Below are 23,257 nucleotides of genomic sequence, written 5' to 3'. Positions count from 1 at the left end.
GTGTTGAAAATCTCCGCCTTTCACACATCAGAAAGACTCGGAAACCTAAGGGATCCCAAGAGAACAAAGACTTCCCAACATTTCAGATCAGAAGCTCCTCGTGCTGTGATTTCATTGTCTGGAGAGGCTGGAAAGGGCAGGAGGAGAATGTCTGCTCTAATTTTTCTCCAAGGCTGATAGGTTTTCTGTCTTCCTCTGCCTTTGTCAGCCGGCACTATATCCTCTGCATTTTTGTGGTGAAGTGTTTGGCACCCTCTCCATTCCCTGTCCTTGGAGCTTGCTGGGAGGCTTTCTGCAGACGAGGTTCTGAAGGAGTTGTGAAAAAAGAGTTTGAAGGTGTTCAGGAAAACTGATGGGTTTTTTTTTTCTTCTTTTATGTGGTGAATATACATAACATACAGTTTACCTGATTCAGGGTTTTATGTAAGTAATTTGTCACTTTGCAAATACATGGCTCAATTATTCTGGTATATAGATAATAGCAATTTTATCTCTCTTGATCAACTTGAAAGCTATAATTTTCTATAAACCATAGCATTTTAATAGTTGGGGATTTTTAATAATTGGGGATTTAATAATTTGGTGATAATTTCACCAAATCCTCAGTAACAGTGGGAATCAATATGGAAGGAAATATTTACCTATTATTGTGTGATTTCAGGAGTCAGTCTTTTTGCCTTCTGTTCTCTGGGAGGCAGCATTTTGGTGCTAGATGGGTGCAGGTTCAGATTCTCCAGCCCTGCCACAGCGTGGCTTTGTCATCTAGAGCAAATCAGGATCTCTGAGCTTTACCGTTAAAAATGTCCTCATCAGTAATATGGTGATGCCGATATTTAATACAGGGGTTGCAAGGATTAAAGTAAAACATTGAACAGTTTTCTTCTAGTACTTGTTCCTATGCATCCACATTTTTCATGTAGTATAACCACAGTTCATATAAAATCTGTCTTCCTTTTGAACTTGATCTGTTTCCATAGTGTAAACAATTTATATAATTACTGTTTTAAAAGTATCAAAGTATTAAAAAGTATTATAGTATATAATGACATTCTGCCACCAAATATACTGTGGACACGGTGTCCTTTCTGTGTCTAATATGAACCTTAAATTTACCTGCTTACCTCAAGAAATAAAGTTTTTAAAAACCTCCCTTCTTGATGTAACTGTGAGCAGAACCAGGAGGAAACAATAGACCTGGTTGAGTCCGGGCACTGGGGCCATGGGAGGCTTCCCAGGTGAGTGATGATGCACTTCACACCCCACCTTGAAACTGCAGGCTTCAGCATGCAGATTTGGAGGCCTTGACCTCCAGGTTGCATAGAAATGATCAAAACTATAACTGTTAAATCTGAAAATAGCAAGGATATACTCACTTAACAATGATTTCAGTATACATGAGCATTTTTCACTTTGTTCCCTATTTTTTTCATTGTAAAAATGACACGGCCAGGTAGAAGTATACTGTTGACCAAGAAAGAGTGCACTGAAAATTTAAGCAAACAGGCTTATTTTTTTAATTAGAATTGCAGTTCAGGTAGAAACCTGAATCTGAGGTGGTTCCTGGATCCGAGGAAGCCAAAGAGAGGGCAGGGTTTTAGAGTCAGAGGGCTAAGGGTGTAGTTCTCATTCAGGTCCTCCGTGCAAACCGGGGAGTGAAAAGAAGTTAGCTGGTAAAGTCCCATAAGTTCATTTTATCTTTTGTTTCTCTTGCTTTTGGAGATGTGTCGTGAAAAAGGTTGCTCTGGCCGATGTCATAGAAGTTGTTGCCTATGTTCTCCTCTAGAATTTTGATGGATTCCTGTCTCACATTGAGGTCTTTCATCCATTTGGAGTTTATTTTTGTGTATGGTGTGAGAGAGTGGTCAAGTTTCATTCTTTTGCATGTAGCTGTCCAATTTTCCCAGCACCATTTATTGAAGAGACTGTCTTTTTTCCACCGGATGTTTTTTCCTGCTTTATCAAAGATTAGTTGCCCAAAGAGCCGAGGGTCCATTTCTGGGTTCTCTATTCTGTTCCATTGGTCGATGTGTCTGTTTTTGTGCCAGTACCATGCTGTCTTTGTGATCACAGCTTTGTAGTACAGCTCGAAATCCGGCATTGTGATGCCCCCAGCTTTGTTTTTCCTTTTCAACAGTTCCTTGGAGATTCGGGGCCTTTTCTGGTTCCATACAAATTTAAGGACTATTTGTTCCAGTTCTTTGAAAAATGTCCTCGGTATTTTGATCGGGATAGCATTGAAAGTGTAGATTGCTCTGGGTAGTATGGACATTTTAACTATGTTAATTCTTCCAATCCATGAGCATGGAATATTTTTCCATCTTTTTATGTCTTCCTCAATATCTTTCAAAAGTGATCTATAGTTTCTAGGATATAGGTCCTTTACGTCTCTGGTTAAGTTAATTCCAAGGTAACGTATGGTTTTTGGTGTTATTGTAAATGGGATGGATTCCCTAATTTCTCTTTCTTCAGTCTCGTTATTCGTGTATAGAAATGCAACTGATTTCTGGGCATTGATTTTGTATCCTGCCACCTTACTGAATTGTTCTATAACTTCTAATAGTTTGGGAGTGGATTCCTTTGGGTTTTCCATATAGAGTATCATGTCATCTGCAAAGAGAGACAGTTTGACTTCTTCTTTGCCGATTTGGATACCTTTGATCCCTTTTTGTCTTCTGATTGCTGTTGCAAGGACTTCTAGTACTATGTTGAATAATAGTGGCGAGAGTGGGCATCCTTGTCGTGTTCCTGATCTTAAGGGAAAGGCTTCCAGCTTTTCCCCATTGAGAATAATGCTTGCAGTAGGCTTTTCATAGATGGCTTTTATGAGATTGAGAAATGTACCCTCTATTCCTACACTCTGAAGGGTTTTAATCAGGAAAGGATGCTGTATTTTGTCAAATGCTTTTTCTGCATCAATTGAGAGGATCATATGGTTCTTGAGTCTTTTCTTGTTGATATGATGTATCACATTGATTGATTTGCGAGTGTTGAACCATGCTTGCATCCCAGGTATGAATCCCACTTGGTCATGATGGATAATCCTTTTAATGTACTGTTGGATTCTATTAGCAAGGATCTTGTTGAGGATTTTGGCATCCATATTCATTAGAGAAATCGGTCTGTAATTCTCCTTTTTGAGGGGGTCTTTGCCTGGTTTGGGGATCAAGGTAATATTAGCCTCATAGAATGAGTTTGGTAGCTTTCCTTCTGTTTCTATTTTTTGAAATAGCTTTAGGAGAATAGGTATTATTTCTTCTTTGAATGTTTGGTAGAATTCCCCAGGAAAACCGTCTGGGCCTGGAGTTTTATTATTTGGAAGGTTGTTTATCACTGACTCAATTTCTTCATAGNTAATATAATAAAAAAAATCATTAAATAAAAAAAAAAAGAAGTTAGCTGGGATGGGTTGGGTTAATATGCAAATGAGGGGTTGAAGCTTGTTAATCTGCTTTGGGGCCTTTTGAAGTGAAGAGTGAGGTTGATTCAGGTATCTTGAGGAGAAGGAGGTCAAGTCCCAGCTGAGAGCCTGCAGCTAGCTGAAGGGTTTTTTAAAAAAAGTGTGTGCTTTTTCCAGTGAGGATGTGAATAAATTCCATTTCCTTCATGGCCTCCCGATCCCATGTTAAGAAACTCTGTTAGCTAGGGTTGCTTGCTGCATTTTGAAATCCCCTTTTACAAGACATTGATTTTTCCTTCTCTAGTAGTATTTCTGTAGGATAAATCTCTAAAAGTAGAGTTACTGTGTTAGAGGACACAAGAACCTTGTATGGCCCTCGATGTGATTGCCACATTGTTTCCAAAGACATTATATAGATTTACGTATCCATCCCCAGTTAAGTAATTTCAGCCATACAGAAGTTGGGATTTTTTTTTTTAATTTCAAATGTTTTGTGGGGGACTAATTTACCAGGCGAAATATTGATTTTAATTTCTACTTCTTGGCTACTAGTGAATTTAAGCTTTTAATCTTTTTTTTGTGATATTTCCTCTTGCATTGCTTATTCATTCATATTTTTCTTCTATTTAACTTAGTAATATGTATAATGATGTGTAATCATATTATTCTGCCTTTTTTCTTTTAGCTCCAGTAATAAACCGATTCACAAGGCGTGCCTCGGGTAAGTCAGACCCTATTATGGGTTTTGCTTATTAATGGTGACATTTCATAAGTGATAGTGGTATTGGACAAGAAGGTGTGATGAGAAAAATTGCTGTGGAGTAATGATTTATTTGTCGGTGGTTATCTCCGAAAACCAACCATCTGATATAATAATGAACAAGGACATGATTGGAAATAATCTCTGTGAGGCTAAACTTAAACCCACACTGTGCGCTGAGGCTGATGTACCTTTTTAAATGGAGCCTCTCACCCCAATTCTCTATTCCTGCTTTTGATCAGTTATTATCAGCACGGTTATTGGATGTATCAGCTACGGTTCAGAAGCAGTGATTTAGAAGATGAGTGAAGGACATCCTAGAAATGGTGGGTGGATGAGCGATAGGAAAAGGGACAAAGAACAGGGACCAAGGATAAGGGACAAAGGATAAGGGACAGGAAAACTCTGCAAATGGAGATACAGGAACTTGTCCTCAGTGGGGCCCTTTGGAGGAGGAGGCGTGAATTGCTCTACCTTTGTTAATGGCCCTGAGGCTCTTGCTCTCTTAAAGATACCACTGTAACCTAATGCATATTCCCTGGGATAGACCTTAGCTACTAACAGGTGCTTGTGTTAGATTCACAAACACTTTTGAGTGTGCATTGGTGGAGAATACCGGCCACAGTTGAGAGCATTTTCTGTCCAAAATGGTTTAAGTAAAGTGAGTTTGGGGATTGAAGTGGATAAACTATTTGGAAGATTTACTTTTGTGGAATGCATTCTTCTCTGAAGACAGAGGACAAATGAAGTGTTACTATGTTTGATGTGAGAAAATTACTCTTTCTTTTAAATACACTGGAATTTTTTTGTTGAAAAACACAAGATAAACATTTCGAGCAGATCATTTCTGATGTTTATGTAATACAGTTGAGTAACTTATTTAATAAAATTACCTCATTTCCATCTGTGATGTATTATTAAAGGTGTTTTAAGGTTAAGTTTTATTTTTAACTTGTCATCAGTTACTGGTACAACTTATTATATAGTGACCAGGCATAAGAGGAAAAAGACCGGGATTAAGAAAATGTGCTCTCTTGGGATAGTGTCTCCTTTATCCTCCTGAGCTTTTTGTAATCTGAAGACATATTTATTTTAAATGTTGCAAACAAAGAGTGGATTGTAATGACTTTTGTGGCATGAGGAATCATGTTTATGTCAGCAAGGCATCAGATGATACCCAAAGGAGAGTCATCGAGCGTGACGGTGTTGCATTGTAGGGGTTTTGTGAGCAGTGGCGGGAGTGAGAGAGGAGCAATAAGAGAGAATCCATAGTGGGATATTTTGTCTTCATGGTTAAAATTCTTTCCACAGACACATAGTTAAGAGTCTTAGAATAGATCATCTCCCTTTCTGTCTCAAACTGTGTGACGTCAGACATTTATATCTGGGCAAGTTGCATTAGTGTTTGTTGTAGACTTACCACCAGTCGATGGGTCAGGGGCTCGAGCATGTAGGTTAGCTCCGCAACATTGTTATTTTAGTATCTCCATCACCACTGAATGTGTGTCCAGTGTATCTCAGTAAGACTTGGCTGGAAATGTAGAGAAGAGGGAATGCCAGCGAAGAAACCCACAGTAAGTCAGATGTTGTGTTTATTTCTAGAATGACAGGCATAGAAAATGGCAGTGAAAACAACAGGAAACAATTTGATTTAAAGAAAAATAAACAAGGTGATATCAAGTTCAGGAGTTGAGTTATACCTAGCAATAAGCCTTGAAAGGAGTAAAATTGTTACCCTAGGAATATCACACACTGGAATTCATTATGAGAATGAATCTTGACATTGGTTATTTTATGTGCATCTTTGGTCTTTTGGGCAAGGGAAATAAACTTATTTTTACTATCTTATATTTACTACCTTAGATGAAAAGAACTGGTATAGGAAGGAAAAAAAGCAATGGGACCTTTTAATCATCTACCTGTCTTATAATTTATTTGACTTTTTTTTTTTTAAAGAGTCTATTTATTTATTTGGCAGACAACCAGCGAGAGAGGGAACACAAGCAGGGGCAGTGGGAGAGGAAGAAGCAGGCTCCCAGCCGAGGAGTCTGATGTGGGGCTTGATCCCAGAACGCCGGGATCACGCCCTGAGCCGAAGGCAGACACTTAATGACTGAGCCACCCAGGCGCCCCTTGGCTTTCTTATTTTTTGTAAAATTTTATCTAAAACTTCTGGCAAAGAAGAATATAGAAACAGTCTTAAACCATCTTGAGGAGGAAATCCTGTAGTTTTCTTTGTTAACTTAGTGGTTAAAAGTAATTTAACTTAGTAGTAGAGATATATATCAATTTATTTTAAAGTATCATTTCCTGAAACTAATAAATAAATGTCTATTTATAATGTAGAAATTCATATTTGATAGTTAACAATATTTCTTAGCATATCTTTTTCCTTTTTCTTTTTTTTTTTAATTTTTTTTATTATATTGTTAGTCACCATACAGTACATCCCTGGTTTCCGATGTAAAGCTCGATGCTTCATTAGTTGCGTATAACACCCAGTGCACCATGCAACATGTGCCTTTTTCTGAAGGAGTTTTATTTCAGAAATAATTTTTTCTTTTCAGAAATGAACTGTAAAACTTATGTAAGACCTATAACTTAGGGGGAAAAAATAAGCCAGATAAAATCAACCAGAAGTTTATGTGATACAAGAGTTCTTTTCTTATTCATTTATTTTTTAAATAATAATTACAACAATAAATGCTGTATAATATACAATAATATGCTATGTGTAATGCTGGGTATTTAGTCACTGTTGATAGAATGAAACTGGAAAAGAATATGTTACAATATATTTCTAAACTTCTGCCCGAGTTTTCTAAATCTTCGAGGTTTTGGCTTTTGCTATTCCAACTGCATCTTGCAAAAATAAATATTTCAACTGGAGTAAGTCAAACAAGACATTTCTCCTTGTTATGCCTTTTTCTCTTATTATAGTTCAGGAGGATGAGGGGACGTTTACATTAAGAAAGTGTTTAACAAATACATTATCTAGGGTCGTTTTTACACCTCTACCACACTGTTTCGGCTGAGCTCTTCTCATGTGTTTTCAGTGCCTGCCCACAAACCTGTCAATTTTTATTTCTATAAGTGGAAGTGTCACTTAGCATTTTCAAACAAATTTCCCAGAATCTTAAGAGTCTATAGAGGTTTCAGGGCTTCCTAAGCTCATTTTCCACTAGGTGTGGGAATGAAAAGCGTACAGTAGGGGATGATTAATGGCAACAAATACAGGTGGGAGTTAGATTGGTTAAGTTCTACAAAATATGATTGAAACTGTCAGGTGTCTTCTGAAATGCAGATGACATATATCTTTGGTATCTTTCTGACAGCACCCCATAACCTTCATTTTATCATTTATTTGTTTTTATTGTTTATTGAACTGTAGTTGACGTATCACGTTGTGTGTGTTTCAGGTGTACAGTGTGTTGATGTCATACATTTATATAATACAATATGATTACCCACAGCCTTATTTTTACACAGTGCCCCATAATCCTTTTTTGAATAAAACAAATACTACTTTTGTTCTTTTTTAAACCCATTTCTACTCTTAGTAATCACTTCTTATCAGTATGTCTTTATTAAATACATAGAAGTCACACATAATCTATTTTCTAATCACATAAACTAGTATTGTGGTTATAAATAACATACAAAAAATTAACACAAAATACACATAATCTCTTAGAATTTTGATGGAATTAGAATTAACACTGACAGTTTGGAGTATTTTGGAAGGTTATTCTTCTTGGTGGAATAATGGAAATATACCATTTATTCTTATAATTATTATTAAAAATTAAGGGTAATGGTAGACATAGTTGTTCGATAAATCGTTGAAGAGTAAAACTTTATGCAGACAACAGCCCTGTTGTTCTTTGTTCGTCTAGTGTATTATATGGGAAAGACTCTAGAGTGTGGGGTTTCACAGACTTGAGTTCAATCTACCCGTTTACTGTGCAAGTTTGCACATAAGTTATTTACCACATTGAGTCTTACTTTCTTATTTTCACTTTCTTTCATTTGGAATCATAAGAATTGTAGTCACGCTTGTTATAATGGTTAAGCTAAATGGTTTTTATAAAGCGCAATGGCTAGGCTCTCAGAAATGTTAGTGGTCGACCATCTTCTGAACATAGTTTAAAACAAAACAAAACAATAAAACCCTCAGTGCTGTGCCTTAGCCTGTCATAAATAAGCCTTAGAGAGTCGTAACACTCTTTGATATCATCCTTTAATATGGGACATCTCCTTTTACTGTTTGCACATTATGGTTTTTAGAAAGATTATAATGGTTTTCCTCTGTGGTTTTGTCTCTGAATTGGAGGGGAAAAAAAAAAAAAAGAAAGAAAAAGAAATTTCTCGTTACTCTTGAGACAGTGCCTTTCAGTATGAGGTCAGACTGCTCTCTGATTTTGTTTTAACCCCAGGATTTTATTTTGAAAAAAGTCAAGCTTATAGAACAGTTTAAAGAATTGTTCAATCATCACTTTTCTCTGGATTTCCCATTTGTTCTTCTTTTGCCCCATTTGTAGGCCCTTCTCCTTCCTTCCGTACACACACTCATACCCACACTTTGTTTTTGTATTCTTTTTACTGAATCTTTCAGGAATTCTGAATACTTCGTGTGTGTCTCCTAAGAACAAGGTCATTCTTCTGCATAATATTACACTCAAGGAATTTAACCTTGATACAGTGCTGTTATCTATATAGAGTCCAGTGTCCTTCATTGTTTCGGTGTAACTGCTGTTCCTCTCTCTTTATCTGAGCTGATTCAAGGATTTTATATTGCATTTAATTTTCATGGCTCCATTTTTCTGATCTTTCATAAACTGACTCCCGAAAATTTTTGAAGTCTGCTTTTCTTGAAGTTCTGAAGGTTCTCCCTCCCAATGCTACAGTTCCCTGTATCACCAGTTATGAATCCTTGGCTTGCATGGGCACATCCACCGTCTGGTCACTGTGCCCCATTGGTGTCGGCGAAGCCCTTGCGTGCATTGAGTATTGCTTTATTTAGTACTGCTTTCCCGGACTGCTGTTGAGTGTTACTTGCTCTAATGCGTAATTATTTCTTGTAATAGAAGTGAAAATGGAACTCCAAATTATGAATTTGGTAATTTTCTTTTCTCATGTAGATAATTAGCCACACTTCAGTTTTTAGCCATAATGTGAGCATTGAATTTTATAGTGTATTTTTAACAGAGCTAAAATTTTTATAATTTTCCCTACACTGGCATTTGGAGTAATTCAGAGGTGAAATTAAGTCTTTAAATTTCACACACCCACTATGTAAAATGATATATTAAAAACTCAGTAAAATCACCAAAAACAGAAAATGATTAGTCCCCAAGATAGTAGTGACATAACAGAAGTTCAGATCTTTTATTGACTCCAATTCAGGGAACATATGCTTCCTTGATTCAGGGAACATATGCTTCCTTTTGTTTTGTCGTGGAAATATTTTGTAGCCTTGGTGTTCATTGTTTTTTTCTTTAAAGTGATTTGATGAGGGCTTTTAACCCTCCTATTTTTTTTTTCAAGAGGTCATTCTCACATTGTCAGACTAATTTGCTGGAGTGAATATATTTACATTTATATTTTATTTTTGAAATGAACTTCATTTTGAAAGCTTGTTCAAGCTTGGTAATTACCAATGCTAGATAATGCATATGGGGAAAATATTCCTTTAATTAACTTCCTAATTCATTCTGCAGACATTTACTGCACCCCTACTGTGCGCCAGATACAGTGCAAGGGATGCACAGAGGGTAAGATAGGGCCTTTAGGAAGTTCAGTCTAGCAGGGAAGCTGGCTGTGACTGACTCCGTGTGGTGGATACTGTAACACCCACAAAGGGAAAAGGAGAAAACATACAGTTCTTGCAGGGCATGGCTCACAGAAAGGGTGCTGGTCATTAGGGCTTATTATGTGGGTTTCGACAGGAAAACAAGGCAAGTATTTGTGCCTTATCACTAATAGCTATTTTTATCATGAACTCCTTGCTCTCCGGGTGCTGCTTGCACCTTGCCTCAGCCCCGAGTACCTGTGGCATGGGTGCCCATGGCCATGGACAGCAGGGGCTTAAAGCCAGGATTTACTTCTGCCCTTTACTTACTATTCCTTCAAAACTTTAGCATCTTTCTTATCGGAGGAAGCAGAATAGGCTCTGGGTTCAGGAGACCTAGGTTGGAATACTAGCCCTGCTACTCACATGTCCACTTATTAAAAGTGTAGGAGGGTCCAGGGAGCCTAGTCACCTTGCTAAGGCTTGAATTTCTCCAGGTATACAATGGGGATAATACATATCTCACAAGATTGTTGTAGTGATCAGACAGCAGATGATCCATGAAAAAGGCAAAGGAGTGTTCTCTCCAGTTTGGTTTCACGGTGTGAGCCTGTCGTCCAGTTTGTCTCCTGTATAGACAGGGTCGCCAGGAGCCTGGACTGGATGGAGAGGTGGGTCAGAAGTAGCTGCAGAGCTTGACATGGGGAATTTGTTAGAAAGATGACAGCCAGGGGGAGGCCGAAATCAGGAGGTAGAGACGGTTCAGCTGAGGCAGCAGGATGAGCCCAGAGGGGCTGACACTGGGCAAGGGGAGCAGGAAGAGAGGGTGGAGAGTGGACCTGGAGAGCTTGTCTGAGATGCCCGAGTGCAGCCCGCGTTTTCTTCCTCCGGTGGGCTGGAAGCGGTTCCAGGCCCCTTGATGCACCTGTTACCTCTCTGTGCCCAGACTAATCCTCCGCTGTGGTTCTCTGCAAATAAACCCGAGTGAGCAGAAGAAGTGCTGCTCCTGTCTCGTCCAGCCCTCTTCCCTCCCCTCCTTCATACCGGGCAGTACTGATTTCCTGGCATTTGTCAAGTGTGGCGTGTTCTTGCACGCCTTAGCACGCTGTGGGAAAGAGAGCCCAGTGCAGCCCATGGGCAGTCTTGAGTCTCTGGTTCTTCTTTGTTAGGCCCAGGAATGCTGACAGGCTCTTGAAAGGCCAGTGAGAAATTCAATTATCTCTTGAACTTAATTGCATTTTCTTCAAAGTTCTCTTTGAGCCCTCCAGGGAAGGGGGAAAGGAAGGCGGTAGTAAAAACATGATCGGTAGTTCAGGGCAGGGTGGGGCGCAGGGCAGGCTGTCTCCTTCTGCTCCCAGGGTGGTGTCCTCAGACTCTTTACACCTGCAGTGGTGGAGGGACTTGGCCGAGGGCTTGGGAAGCCCCTGTAGCCCACTGGGGCCCTTGTGTGTCCTGGTTACTGGACACTGCCCTGTAGAGTGGACGTGAGAGGATAGAAGGCGCAGCTGTTCTCTGATTATTATCAGAGTTCACGTCTTTGTTCCACAAATTCTCTGTGTGAAGGTTCAGCCTCCCTGCCCCGAAATCCACTGCAGACCAGTACTTTCATGCAATAGGATAATATGGCCGCTTCAGTACCAGCTTGCTGCCATAGCCCCTAAGCACCCCCACTCTCTGCTTCTCTCACTGGGGACTGCTGTGCCTTAAGGGGCCATGACTTTGGTGTGCTCTGTAGGAGATCGGAATGATCTCCCAAAGGAAAATTACACATTCATCCCCAAATAACCGATTATTAAACCAAAACCAAAAACCTTATTTTACTACTTTGGCATTTTATTAGAACGGATGGTAGTGTGAACTGTGCCCCCTGGACAGTGGTGGGAGATACATGTTGCCTCCGCCCGGCACCTGCCCGTTCACGTTGGGAGCACTCCAGAGGCTTCGCTTCTCTGGCCTTCCTGCAGCTCGCCCCCCCCAACCATGTCCCCTGCCCTCAGCATCCTTTCTTTCCCTCTGGATGCCACCTGTCTGTAGAGCAGGTACTCAGGCTGCTGGTACTGTTTACAGATCATTTAATACCGTGGCCGTTTGTTCCTACATCTCGTGCCCTCTCCTAAACTGTGAGCATTGTAATTAATGAATTGAGGGGAAAGAAAAAGCCGGACGCAAAGTAAGGAAGTGGGAGTCCTAGCGGAATGGGGAGATTTGGCCAGACGTGCACAGTGGGGTTTAAGATTCCTGAGGAAAGGACCAGCAGGTGTGTGGTTACGGGTGAGGCTGAGGCTAAGAAGACTTGAGGGTGGGCTTGGACCCTGAAGTTGTCTGTGATGATGGCAGAACTGGAATGTGAAGAGCACAGAGACAGACACCTGTCAGGAGAGGCACCTGAACCTGTGAATCTCAGAGACACCCCTGCATTGGCACGGGGGTACCAGGTAGGGGTGTGGATGCCCGTGTGGGGAGCCAGGAGAATCCCTCACTGTCTTTTGGGTCCTGCTGGGTGCAAGGAGTGGGGCCTTCTAAGAGAGGTGATGTTCCCGGAGAAGAACCAAGTTTCAGCTAAGATGGGGATATGTTGGGAGTGCTTTGTAAAAACACTTGAGGGTGTGGGAGAAGTGTTGGGAAGGAAGGTGGGAAGGGATGGGAGGAACCCGTAGGTCAGAAGTTCAGTTGAGCAGTTACCGTTGCCAGGCACCGTACATTGCATTGGGAATGGCAGCAGCAGATGCTCCCTGACCTTGAGATACTGCAGTCCAATGGGGGAAGCTTGAAGGAATGTGGACATGAACTTGGGGAGAAGGTGGTTGTCCGGAGTCTTGCATCTTGTGGATGAACCGAGGTGACAGCGCAAAGCAGGCATGGTTGGATCAAGGGTCTCCACGTTATAATGTATTCCCTAGGGATGCTTGCTTAAACTTTCTCTAAAGCTAATTCTGAGAGCACTTTAACTATCTGATATTACCTTGAGTACAGTGGACAGTGTGGTGTAGAAGTGAAGAGCTTGGATTTGAGGTCATTCTGTCATTTCTTGATCAAATACTCAACGAGGCCCTATGATGGGTTTGGCTCGGAGCTGTGCCTGAGGCAGACAGACATTGTTGAGGACCTTGGACTGCACCACTTAGGAGCTGTGTGACTTCGGGCAACTTAACTCAAACTGTCTTCTCTAGAATTGGGTTGTTGTAATTCATGAAGTGAATGCAGGCAAAGCTCTTTTTTTTTTTTTTTTAAGCGCAATGCCTGGCACAGAGTGAGTGCTAAATAAACTTTTATATATCCTTAGGCTCAATTTGTTAAATTTTACACTAGCAAAAATACCATAATATTAGTATCTCTGCTATTTTCTCCTATAACTTACCCCACTTTATTTTAATTGGACAGAGTACACAATTCTGTGTCTCTCCTACAGGTAATTCTTTTATCCCAAACTTGGATTGACATAACATTGTATCAGCATTTATGGGAGATGAGAAAGAGTTCTCTCAGATGTAACATCCTTTAGCTTTTTAGATAAAAATCAGAACAACTTTCATCTCCCTTAGATTATAAGCTGTATTCTTAGACTATTATTTTGAAAATAGATTGATCTGCCTTTTAAAATTTAACCTTTAGGGGCACCTGGGTGGCACAGCGGTTAAGCGTCTGCCTTCGGCTCAGGGCGTGATCCCAGCGTTGTGGGATCGAGCCCCACATCAGGCTCCTCTGCTATGAGCCTGCTTCTTCCTCTCCCACTCCCCTTGCTTGTGTTCCCTCTCTCGCTGGCTGTCTCTATCTCTGTTGAATAAATAAATAAAATCTTTAAAAAAAATAAAATAAAATTTAACCTTTAATTTTAATCAGGTGTGTGTATAAATGCAGGCTCCCCTCCCCCCATCAGATTGGACCAGCTGCTTCTAGGAGCTGATTGCGGGAAGTGTTCTTGTTACTGGGTTCTTAGTCTCTGAGAGCCAACAATGTATTTTACACTAGCTAATCATTTGGTCATGTTTTCTGATACTTAAAAAATTAATGACACAGGTGAAAACCAAAAAGTAAATCTGGATCTTCTCTTTCTTTTACTGTCTTCAGCCTTGGGTTACTAAAATTGGAGAACGTTGATTTTGTAGTTTTACTAAGGCAATATAATTAAGCTGCTAAAAAATTTAAATATAGATTAATGGTATATTATTTTCAGAATGGTAGAAAAAAGGAGCCTTTAATAATTGTGTTGTTAGACCTGTTTCAAGGAATTATGAATATTATCTTTATTGAACTCCATCAGGAAAGGTAGACCTCACCCTCTCCTTAAGTGTTTTAAAACAATTCTAAGTTGTATCTCCCATTTAAAAACAGATGTAGAGAGTTTAATATGCTCATTGCATAACATAAAGTAACAGGGTAGCAGACACATGGTATTTCAGAAAAGGTATTTCTACTGTGAGGTCATTTTCAGAGCTGAGTTTCCACAGGTGGCTGGGTGGTATTTGCAGTAGAAACTGAAGACTTAAACTTACCATAGGTACTCCGATGCTTTCTAAAAATAAACTGCTACTTTTGGGGCTCCTGGCTGGCTCACCTGGAGGAGCATGCAACTGTTGATCTCAGCGTGGTGAGTTCGAGCCTCACATTGGGTGTAGAGATTACTAAGAAAAATAAACTTTAAAAAAATCAAAAATAAAAATAAACTGCTACTTTTACATTATGTTTTTATTTGGCCTTTTCACTTCCTTCAGATATTTTGGCCCTGTTAGAGTGTTGCTTTTCTTTTTTCAGTGCATTTACATGAGGGGGACAGTTTATTGAAGCATATTTCTTAGATTGAGAGCCTGTTCTTGGAATTAGAATAATGAGAATGCTTATAATCCAGAATTATATTTTTACAGATTAAAAAATAAACATTTATGTTATATCATATTGACAATGAAATTTGAAGTTAAATGAAAGTATAATTTTTCTTTAGTAAAATCATCTTTTTAGAAGGGATTCTTGATGTTAAACTAGATAGCTGGTGGGACCGAAGTCTCTTAGATGGTTGTCCAAGCTGTAGGGGAGTCACACTGCGTGTCCCGCCCCTGGACGGAGTCACACTGCGTGTCCCGCCCCTGGACGAAGTCACACTGCCTGTCCCGCCCCTGGACGGAGTCACACTGCGTGTCCCACCCTGGACAGAAATTCTGAGGCAGAGGTCCTTATTTGTTTTCAGGGCAGCCTATGAGACCTATTTAAAGCTAAACTGAGGCATATGAAAAATTTGAAGAGTTTATTTGAACATAAATCTATTCAAATCGGCCAGCATTCAGTCTAGCAGATAGAAAGGAGCTCCGAGGAGCTGTACAAAAAATAGAGACTTGTAGGCAGAAGGGAGTAGAAACAAGGAGGTTATGTGAGGTACAAAAGTGGGTTGGTTACTACAGGGTCACTTTCTTTCTTTGGGGGATGGCAGGGGTTTGCCTCCCTGGTGCTGACTGGGTGTGCCTGGTTGCCTGGTGTAAGATTCCATCTCTGGGACAGCTGGAACGGTCATAAAGTTTCGGTTTGATGACATGGGGCTTGGCATAAGTGACTCCATTTTGGGCCTTTTGTCTTGTTTTTCACAGTCCCAAATGTTTTTCATGAAGTTGTAATTCCCAGAGCTTTTTTCCCTCACTTTTGTCAAAGAATAAATTTCTTTAACAAGGGAAGTAGCTCAAAAGTGTGAATAAGGATCAGTTATTTTGGTTATGAACCTTAGGAGTCTCATTTGTGAAAGTAAATGATGATGGTGGTGTTAAAATGTGCACAGGGTCAGCTGTGTGCCTGGCCCTGTTGCTCAACTTTGCTTTCTCTGGGATAATCTATGAGAATCACTACTACTGTTTTTGAAGGGATGTTTTCTTATTGTCTCCATTTTACAGGTGTAGAAACTGAGCCACAGAGTTTCATAGGCCCAGGCTCGTGTTCTTTCTATTTTTTAATGTTACTAATTTATTGTTTAAAATGGAATCAACTAGGGGTACCTGGGTGGCTCAGTCATTTAAGCGTCTGACTCTGGTCTCTCTGCTTGGGTCTTGATCTTGGGGTCATAAATTCTGGTCTGCGTTGGGCTCCATGCTGGACATGGAGCCTACTTTAAAAACAAAATGCAATCAACTAGTTGTTGTTGTTTAAGATTTTATTTATTTGAAAGAGAGAGAGAGGGAGAGAACAAGCAGGGGAGGGACAGAGGGAGAAACAAGCTTCCTGCTGAGCAAGAATCCTGATGCGGGGCTCAATCCCGGGACTCTGGGATCATGACCTGAGCTGAAGGCAACGCTTAACCGACTGAGTCACCCAGGTGCCCCTGGAATCAACTAATTTTTAACTCTTTTACTAAATGGGAGTTCTAGCTATGTTTCCCTGGTATGATTTTCATCCTGAATCTTGATACTGCATTAAATGTTTTATACACTAAATTCCAACAAAGTAGAGAAAAAGCAATTGTTTGGAGTAATTTCTAGTGCTTGCTTTGTTTTTCTACACATACTCTTACAGATGAAACATATAAATTATTATTGTTGTTTAATAACAACCTAAGTATTCCTATATTTTAGTCAGTTCATCATTCAGATTTTCTGTGCCCAAAAAATACAAAATAGTTTGCATTCTAATGCTTTTAGCAATCAACCTGAGTGATTCAGATTGTTTTCTTTCTTTCTTCTTTCTTTCTTTCTTTCTTTCTTTCTTTCTTTCTTTCTTTCTTTCTTCNAGTGATTCAGATTGTTTTCTTTCTTTCTTCTTTCTTTCTTTCTTTCTTTCTTTCTTTCTTTCTTTCTTTCTTCCTTCCTTCCTTCCTTCCTTCCTTCCTTCCTTCCTTCCTTCCTTCTTTCTTTTCTTTTCTTTCTTTTCTTTCTCAGAAATGGTTTATTAGAAAATTCTCACCCTGGGGTGCCTGGGTGGTTCAGTCACTTGAGTGTCCGACTCGGGGTTTTGGCTCAGGTCAGGATTGCAGGGTTGTGAGATTGAGCCCCCAGGTCAGGCTCCACACGAAGCGGGGAGTCTACTTGGGATTCTCTCTCTCTCTCTCTGCCCTCCCCCCATGCAATCGCTCCCTCTCTAAAATAAATACATTTTTAAAAAAAGAAAGAAAATTCTCACCCTGAACTGGTGGTGGCATGTGATGTGGTACTACCTACCATTTATTAAAACCAACTGCAGGAAATATACTGTTTTCAAAGTGATCCTTGTGCAAAAATGTACAATAAGCAGTTTCTGGTGTGACTTGTGCTCTGCCTCTGCCCCTTGACATCCTGATTCAGATTAATTTTGATCTAAATGTAAGTATTTTCCCCTTCCCTTTTCAAGGGGAAATCTGAAAACACTAAGTTGCCACCCAGATAATGGATAAGTACCCAGAAATATTGTATGCCGTAATACTATTTGTTTATATATGGAATTAACTACATTCCTAGAAGTGATTTTAGTCATGTTTGTTATTTTGCTTTGTTTCTCCCTGGAGAGAGGGGGGGAAAAAAGCCTTTACTATTGGGAAAAATCATTTAATTTATACTGTAATGACTGCCATCTATATACTTTTCAGAGGACTGCAAATCTAACAGAAGGTGAATGATGCAGGTTTCCCTAAGGAAGATGTTAGGAATGAATGAGTGATGTGTGATTGGTGTGCAGAATTGTGTTATTAAATACTCTGCTTTGCGATTATGGATCCTATAAACAGTAAAAAGATCTAGATATATCTAGTTATATCTGACCTAGTATATCTGTGTACATTGGAAACCAGTGAGACCAGCACTCCAAGCAGTGTGTGAACTGTGATTGGTGAGATGTGGTGATTTGGAAGGGAGAGGGTGGGCGTGGACAGAGGGGCTGGGGCAAAAGGTGCTGGTTTTTGCTCATTGTCTCCATTTTAACTGAAAATCATTTCCAGCTCTCCTGTAACTATAGCAACAAGAAGTCAGGATCTTTTTTTTTGCCTTTTTAACGATAAAGTTAATGTTTCCCACTATAAAGTTCAACTACTAAAATTTTTCTAAAACGGACTCTGTGAACCAATATCTATGTTTTTTATAGCTGCGATCAGTGTGTACACATACCTTTTAAATCATTTAAAGATTTTTTTAAAAGATTTATTTCTTTTAGAGAGAGAACATGCATGTGTGCACACTCAACATGCACGAGTGGTGGGGGAGGGGCAGAGGGAGGGAGAGAAATCCTCAAGCAGACTCCCTGCTGAGCGTGGAGCCCATGGCAGGGGCTCAGTCCCAGGACCCTGAGATCAGGACCTGAGCTGAAATCAAGAGTCAGATGCTCAACTGACTGAGCCACCCAGTGCCCCTCATTTAAAGATTTTTTTAATGATAAAATGGGTACATGCTCATGGTAAAAGTCAAATAGTACAAATGAAAACTCAAAGGACTTGTTTATCCCGCTGTTCCTGATTCCAGCCGTGGAGATCACCACAGTTAACAGTTCCTTGAGTACTTTCCTGGATATTTTTATGCACGTGCATATTTAGTTGGAATTTAAATGATATCCAACTTTCCACGTTGTCTTTTTCACCTGACGGTATATCCTGGATTACTTTTCATGTCCTTGCGTCTAGCAATGTCTCATTCTTATTTTAATGACTGAATGGTATTCCATTATATGGATGTATTAAAATTTACGTAACAAGGGTGTTAAAAATTTCAGGTACCTGTAGTTTTGCATAATCATGCCAGTAAATCTGTAAGTGGTATTGCTTAGTCAACAGTATGAGCATGTGAAATTTGTACAGGTATTGTTGAATTGCCCCCTAACATGGCATACTAATTTATACTCTCATCGTATGTTTAACATAGTGTGAAACACTCAGTATTACAGAATTTTTAAATGTTTACCAATTTAATAGGTCAATTATGTCTTTAGTTGGCATTTTTTAAAATTTATGAGTGAGGCTTAGCATTTTTTTCATTACTGTTGACCATTGGTATTTTTTTTTTTTTTTTTTTTTTTTTTTTTTTTTAGTGAAGTGCCTGTTCAGTTTTTTTACCTTTATGATGTGATAAGTGTTTGAGCTCGGAGGTCAGATGGCTTTGTGTTCACATTTGGTCTTTGCCTCTCACTAGTTGTTTAAGCTTGAAAGGGTGATTTCATTTCTTTGAACTTAAGTTCATTATCTGTAAAATTGGTGGTAAGTATACTTAACTCATAGGGTATTGTTAAGTGATTAATGAGCTAATCAGCGTAAAATGCTTAACACATTTCCTAAAGTATAGTAAGAATATATGTTTGCTAGCAGCATTACTAATACTACTGAGATCTTTTAAAAATTAAGAATGGTATTTGCCAAATGCCTTCATAGCATTCCTATAACCATTTGGTTTTTGTCTTTTAACATAATGATATGATATTGTGTTAATAGATTTTCTAATATTGAGCTATTCTTACATTCCTAGGATGAACTCTGCTTGGTCATAACATTAATGATTAGTCTTGTTCTTAAAATGTCATTAACATACCAACTATTATTTTAGTACAGATCGAAACACATTTTGTAACAGAATCAAGCTCTGAATTCTAGTATATTTCAGATAACATTGTTGAATGTGTTTTCCTGATTTAGGTGAATAATTAGGGATCAGAGCTAGGAGTGATCTATTTAGGAATCATTGGTTGGAGCACATGCTGATCCCAACAAGAGGTGTTTATCCTGACTTAGATGTACTTTCCAGGTCTTGGCTGACATGTCACCTCCTGGGAGAGGCATTCTCCCCTATGTAACCAGGTGTCACGTGTCTACTCACTTAAGAACCCAGTCACCTGCTAGATTCCCCATCAGGTTGATACCCCACTAGCAGAGCGTCAGCTCCTGAGAGAGCGTGTGCTGAGAAGTGCAGAGTCAGAAGGAAACTTGCTGGGCTCAAACTTTGCAGTCCAGATGGGCTAGGGACTTTGGAGCAGTTGTTTAACTTCTCTGGGCCTCAGTTTCCTTGTCTATAAAATGGGGATAACAGCGGTGCCTTACACAAACAGTTGATGGGAGGATTACAGGACATATTTCAAATCAGAGAATGTTAAGAAGACAGTAGGCAGCCATACCTTCCTTGGCTGGGAAGGTTTGTGAGAGGGCTAGTTGAAAATAGGGTTACAGACCGAGGAAGAACAGGGTTGGAGGGGTTGGAGGGGAGCTTTCGGCAGGGATTTGTACACAGAGGCCTGGAATTTATTCTCCTTCATTGGCCAGTTTGAATGTTTATTGTGCTTCATCCTGATGTTTTTTGATAGCTTAAAACCAAATATATCCATCTGCTTTTCAAGGTTTACTTCTCATGGAATTGCTATACAGGTGGCATTTATTTATTTAATCACAGCAATTCTATGAGGGAGGTCTTAATAGCCACATTTTAAAGATGACAAAAATTGCATTTAATAATGCTTAGTAATGTATAAGGGTCACACAGTTAATAAGTGGCAGGGAAAAAACGGCAGAGCTGGGATGTGCTTTGATCTGTCTGAATCATGTGCTCTTTCTCCACACTGTAAATCAGTACTTCTGTCTAATCATAGATAATAATTTATATTCCTGCCTTAACAGATGAATTAATCTCCCTAACCAGCTGGTAGAGGGCAGGGCCCCTGTTTAGCGCTTCCATCATCATAAACACCAGGCACAGTTTACAAATGAAGAGTCAGTAAATACGAGTGGTTTTCTGGTTAGTTTTGTTAAAGCTAGAGGCATTTTGTATAGGGTAAAACAAAAATTTATTTTTAATTTTTTTTAAGATTTTATTTATTTATTTGAGAGAGAGAGAGATTGTGAGTAGGGGGAGAGGGCAGAGGGAAAAGCAGACTCCCTGCTGAGCAGAGAGCCCAGTGCAGGACTCGATCCCAGGACCCCGGGATCTGAAGGCAGACGCTTAACCAACTGAGCCACCCAGGCGCCCAAAACAAAAGTTTAATGGTTCAGAAGTGAGTTTTTTGCAGGGTGCGTGTGTCACTTTTACAAAAACGCTAAAACGGTTTTAAAAAAATACCAACCAGGGGTTCTGAAATCCATGGAGCACAAAACGAAGTTGAAGACCCGGGGCCAGCTTTGTTCTGCCGTGACAGCAAAATTTGATGGAAGAGAATGATTTCAGTTTTGCAGAATACCTTCATCATTTATCATCTCTGGTTAATATCCCAGATCAGCGAGGATGGATACTCCTGTCAGAGCCACACATGGGCCCTGACCGAGGTGTCACCTACTTTTGTTAGAATTTCGTTCAGTTTGAACTTGTTATCTTGTAAATACCACTTTCTTATCAACGACTGCCCTGTGGTTTTATTCTCACTTTTGGCAGTTGGTTGCACCTTTGTTATCTTGTTTTCCTTGTCCCGATCTTTTTAAACCAGGGTTCATTTCTGATGTTTCCTTGGTTGTCAGTAACTGAAACACACATTGAAATCAATCAAGTGAAAATGGGAAGTTTATTGAAATAGTAGTGGGGGTGGGGTGCTCCAAAAATCATCAAGCTGCAGGGAGGGCAGGCCTGTAGCCGGGCCTCGGGAGGAACTGGAACCTGGATTTCCAACACTGAAGAATCTCTCCAACTCTGTCCTCTGACTGTCTCTTGCTGTAGGCTGCTTTCTCCATGTGGTGGGGATAGGACACCACAGCTCCACACTTTACCAGACAGAGACTGACCTGGTATTCTCTGTGATTCAAGCCCCCCAAAATCCCAGGGAAGGGTTCTGATTAATTAGCCCACCCATCTCGGATTGATCTGGAAACTGTCTCATTTGCCCCTCTGGGGTCCGCTAGGACAGAGGGCTCAGAAACCCTGACCTCACCAGGGACAGATTTCAGCTGACCCATTTTGGATTATCAGAATCATGTCCGCTAGCAGATTATTAGCTTGGATTGGCTGCCCTGAGGAAGCCTTCTATCTTTGTGTCCAGGGCAGCTTCTCCATTGGCCCTCGGAGCTTCCTCTCCAGCCTCAGGGGACATCTGCAGCAGACTCCCCCCATTTACAAGTCAGAGTCGACGCCTTGAGCTCTCTGTGAGGGAAGCTCAAGTTACTTGTTTCACCACCTGCTTATAAGGCTGCAGGTGACCCATTTGGATATGTCTTTTTTTCTGTTAAGAAACATTACCGTTGTATGAGAGCATACTACTTTACACCTAGAATGACAGTAAATAACAATCCAGACAAATGTCACTTCTTTTTAAAAGAATGAAACTATTATCTTGCATATCAGTTCATCTAGCTACTAAAGGAAAAAAGCCCCAAAGAAGAAACCATACTTTACATTTATACCACCAATTTTTCAAAGAGATAAAGTGGGAGGCTAAAGGTCACTGTAATTTTCTTCTTACAAACTGTTTTTTGATGTTCTTTTCTTCAGAACAGTAGAACAGCCGACCACCTGGTTCCCTCTTATTATGCAAAACTATTGCATTTTAAAATCAGATTGGGTTTTTTCCCCAAGACTTGCAAGGCTTTGTAATTTGTGAGGGCACAGCTTTTTTATGTACATAAATGTTTGTTTTTGAAATGTTTACACTCTGGTAACTACAAGAAGAGACTAGCTTCATAGCTGGTTGGTTATGCTGTCTCTTCACTTAAATTAAGAAGCATTTAACATTCACTATTTGCAAGACAGTGTTCTCTGCACACTCTGAGATTGCTAGAGGTAAAACTTAGCTTTGTGTCCAAGCCCCCTGGAGGAGCTGACCATGTAGCCATGAACTTGGACCCATTGATGTGGGGTTGGGAGCCAGACATTTAAGAAAGAATTCTTGAGACCTTTTCCATGCAAACAGGTGCTTTTTTTTATACCACGGAGACAGGTTCCCATGGGCAGAAAAAGCTGCCCTTTTGCTGTGTGAAGCTGGTGCTTATATGCTTGGTGCTCAAATCAGAGAGGGGGGGGCATACAGGGAGTATTAGATCATAAATGTTTCTTTCAATTTCTACTCGTAAAACTACTTTGGCAAGACTTCTCTGGTGCTTACCATTCAGCTCGATGTTAACTATCGGTGAGCTGTACAGGCAGTCCTGAGACCCACAAAGAATGTAGCAACCCGTACGTATTTGATCCTTATCAGAACTGTGCAGACTATAGGTCAGCCTTCCAGGTTTATGGTGAACATTTTTCTGAGAGTCAGGGTCATGGTGAATTCTACTCTGATTTCACTCTACACATTCTGCAGAGAGCATGAGCTCAAAGCAACAGCTAGACATTCCACTGGGAGTTCGTGGCCTCAGCGGGTGAGGGGGAGACGTGAATCTGCCCTCCCACTGGCTTGCTCAGTTCCTGCATGCCTCTTGGAGTATGAGCATTTCTGGAGTATAAAGGTATCAATTTTTCATACAGTGTAGCTTCTA

At 40.0% G+C, this 23,257-nt stretch overlaps 1 protein-coding gene across 4 annotated transcripts in view; it reads left to right on the top strand.

The window, feature by feature from the left end:
* Positions 1–23,257, top strand: part of PRKAR2B (protein kinase cAMP-dependent type II regulatory subunit beta) — a 90,897-nt gene that overhangs the window by 21,760 nt on the left and 45,880 nt on the right. For all 4 annotated transcript variants that reach the window (XR_004627181.1, XR_004627180.1, XM_034666515.1 and 1 more), the window contains exon 2: positions 4,083–4,118. Coding sequence is in view for 2 of the 4 variants with exons in the window: in XM_034666515.1 (XP_034522406.1) it covers positions 4,083–4,118 (36 nt within the window). In the remaining 2 variants the exon portion in view is untranslated. The remainder of the gene's footprint in view (positions 1–4,082; positions 4,119–23,257) is intronic.

The sequence above is a fragment of the Ailuropoda melanoleuca genome, chromosome 1 (genome assembly GCF_002007445.2).
Source record: "Ailuropoda melanoleuca isolate Jingjing chromosome 1, ASM200744v2, whole genome shotgun sequence".
NCBI classification, from domain to species: Eukaryota; Metazoa; Chordata; class Mammalia; order Carnivora; family Ursidae; genus Ailuropoda; species Ailuropoda melanoleuca.
Note: the sequence above shows the minus strand (reverse complement) of the source record. Positions and strands in the feature narration are given on the sequence as shown.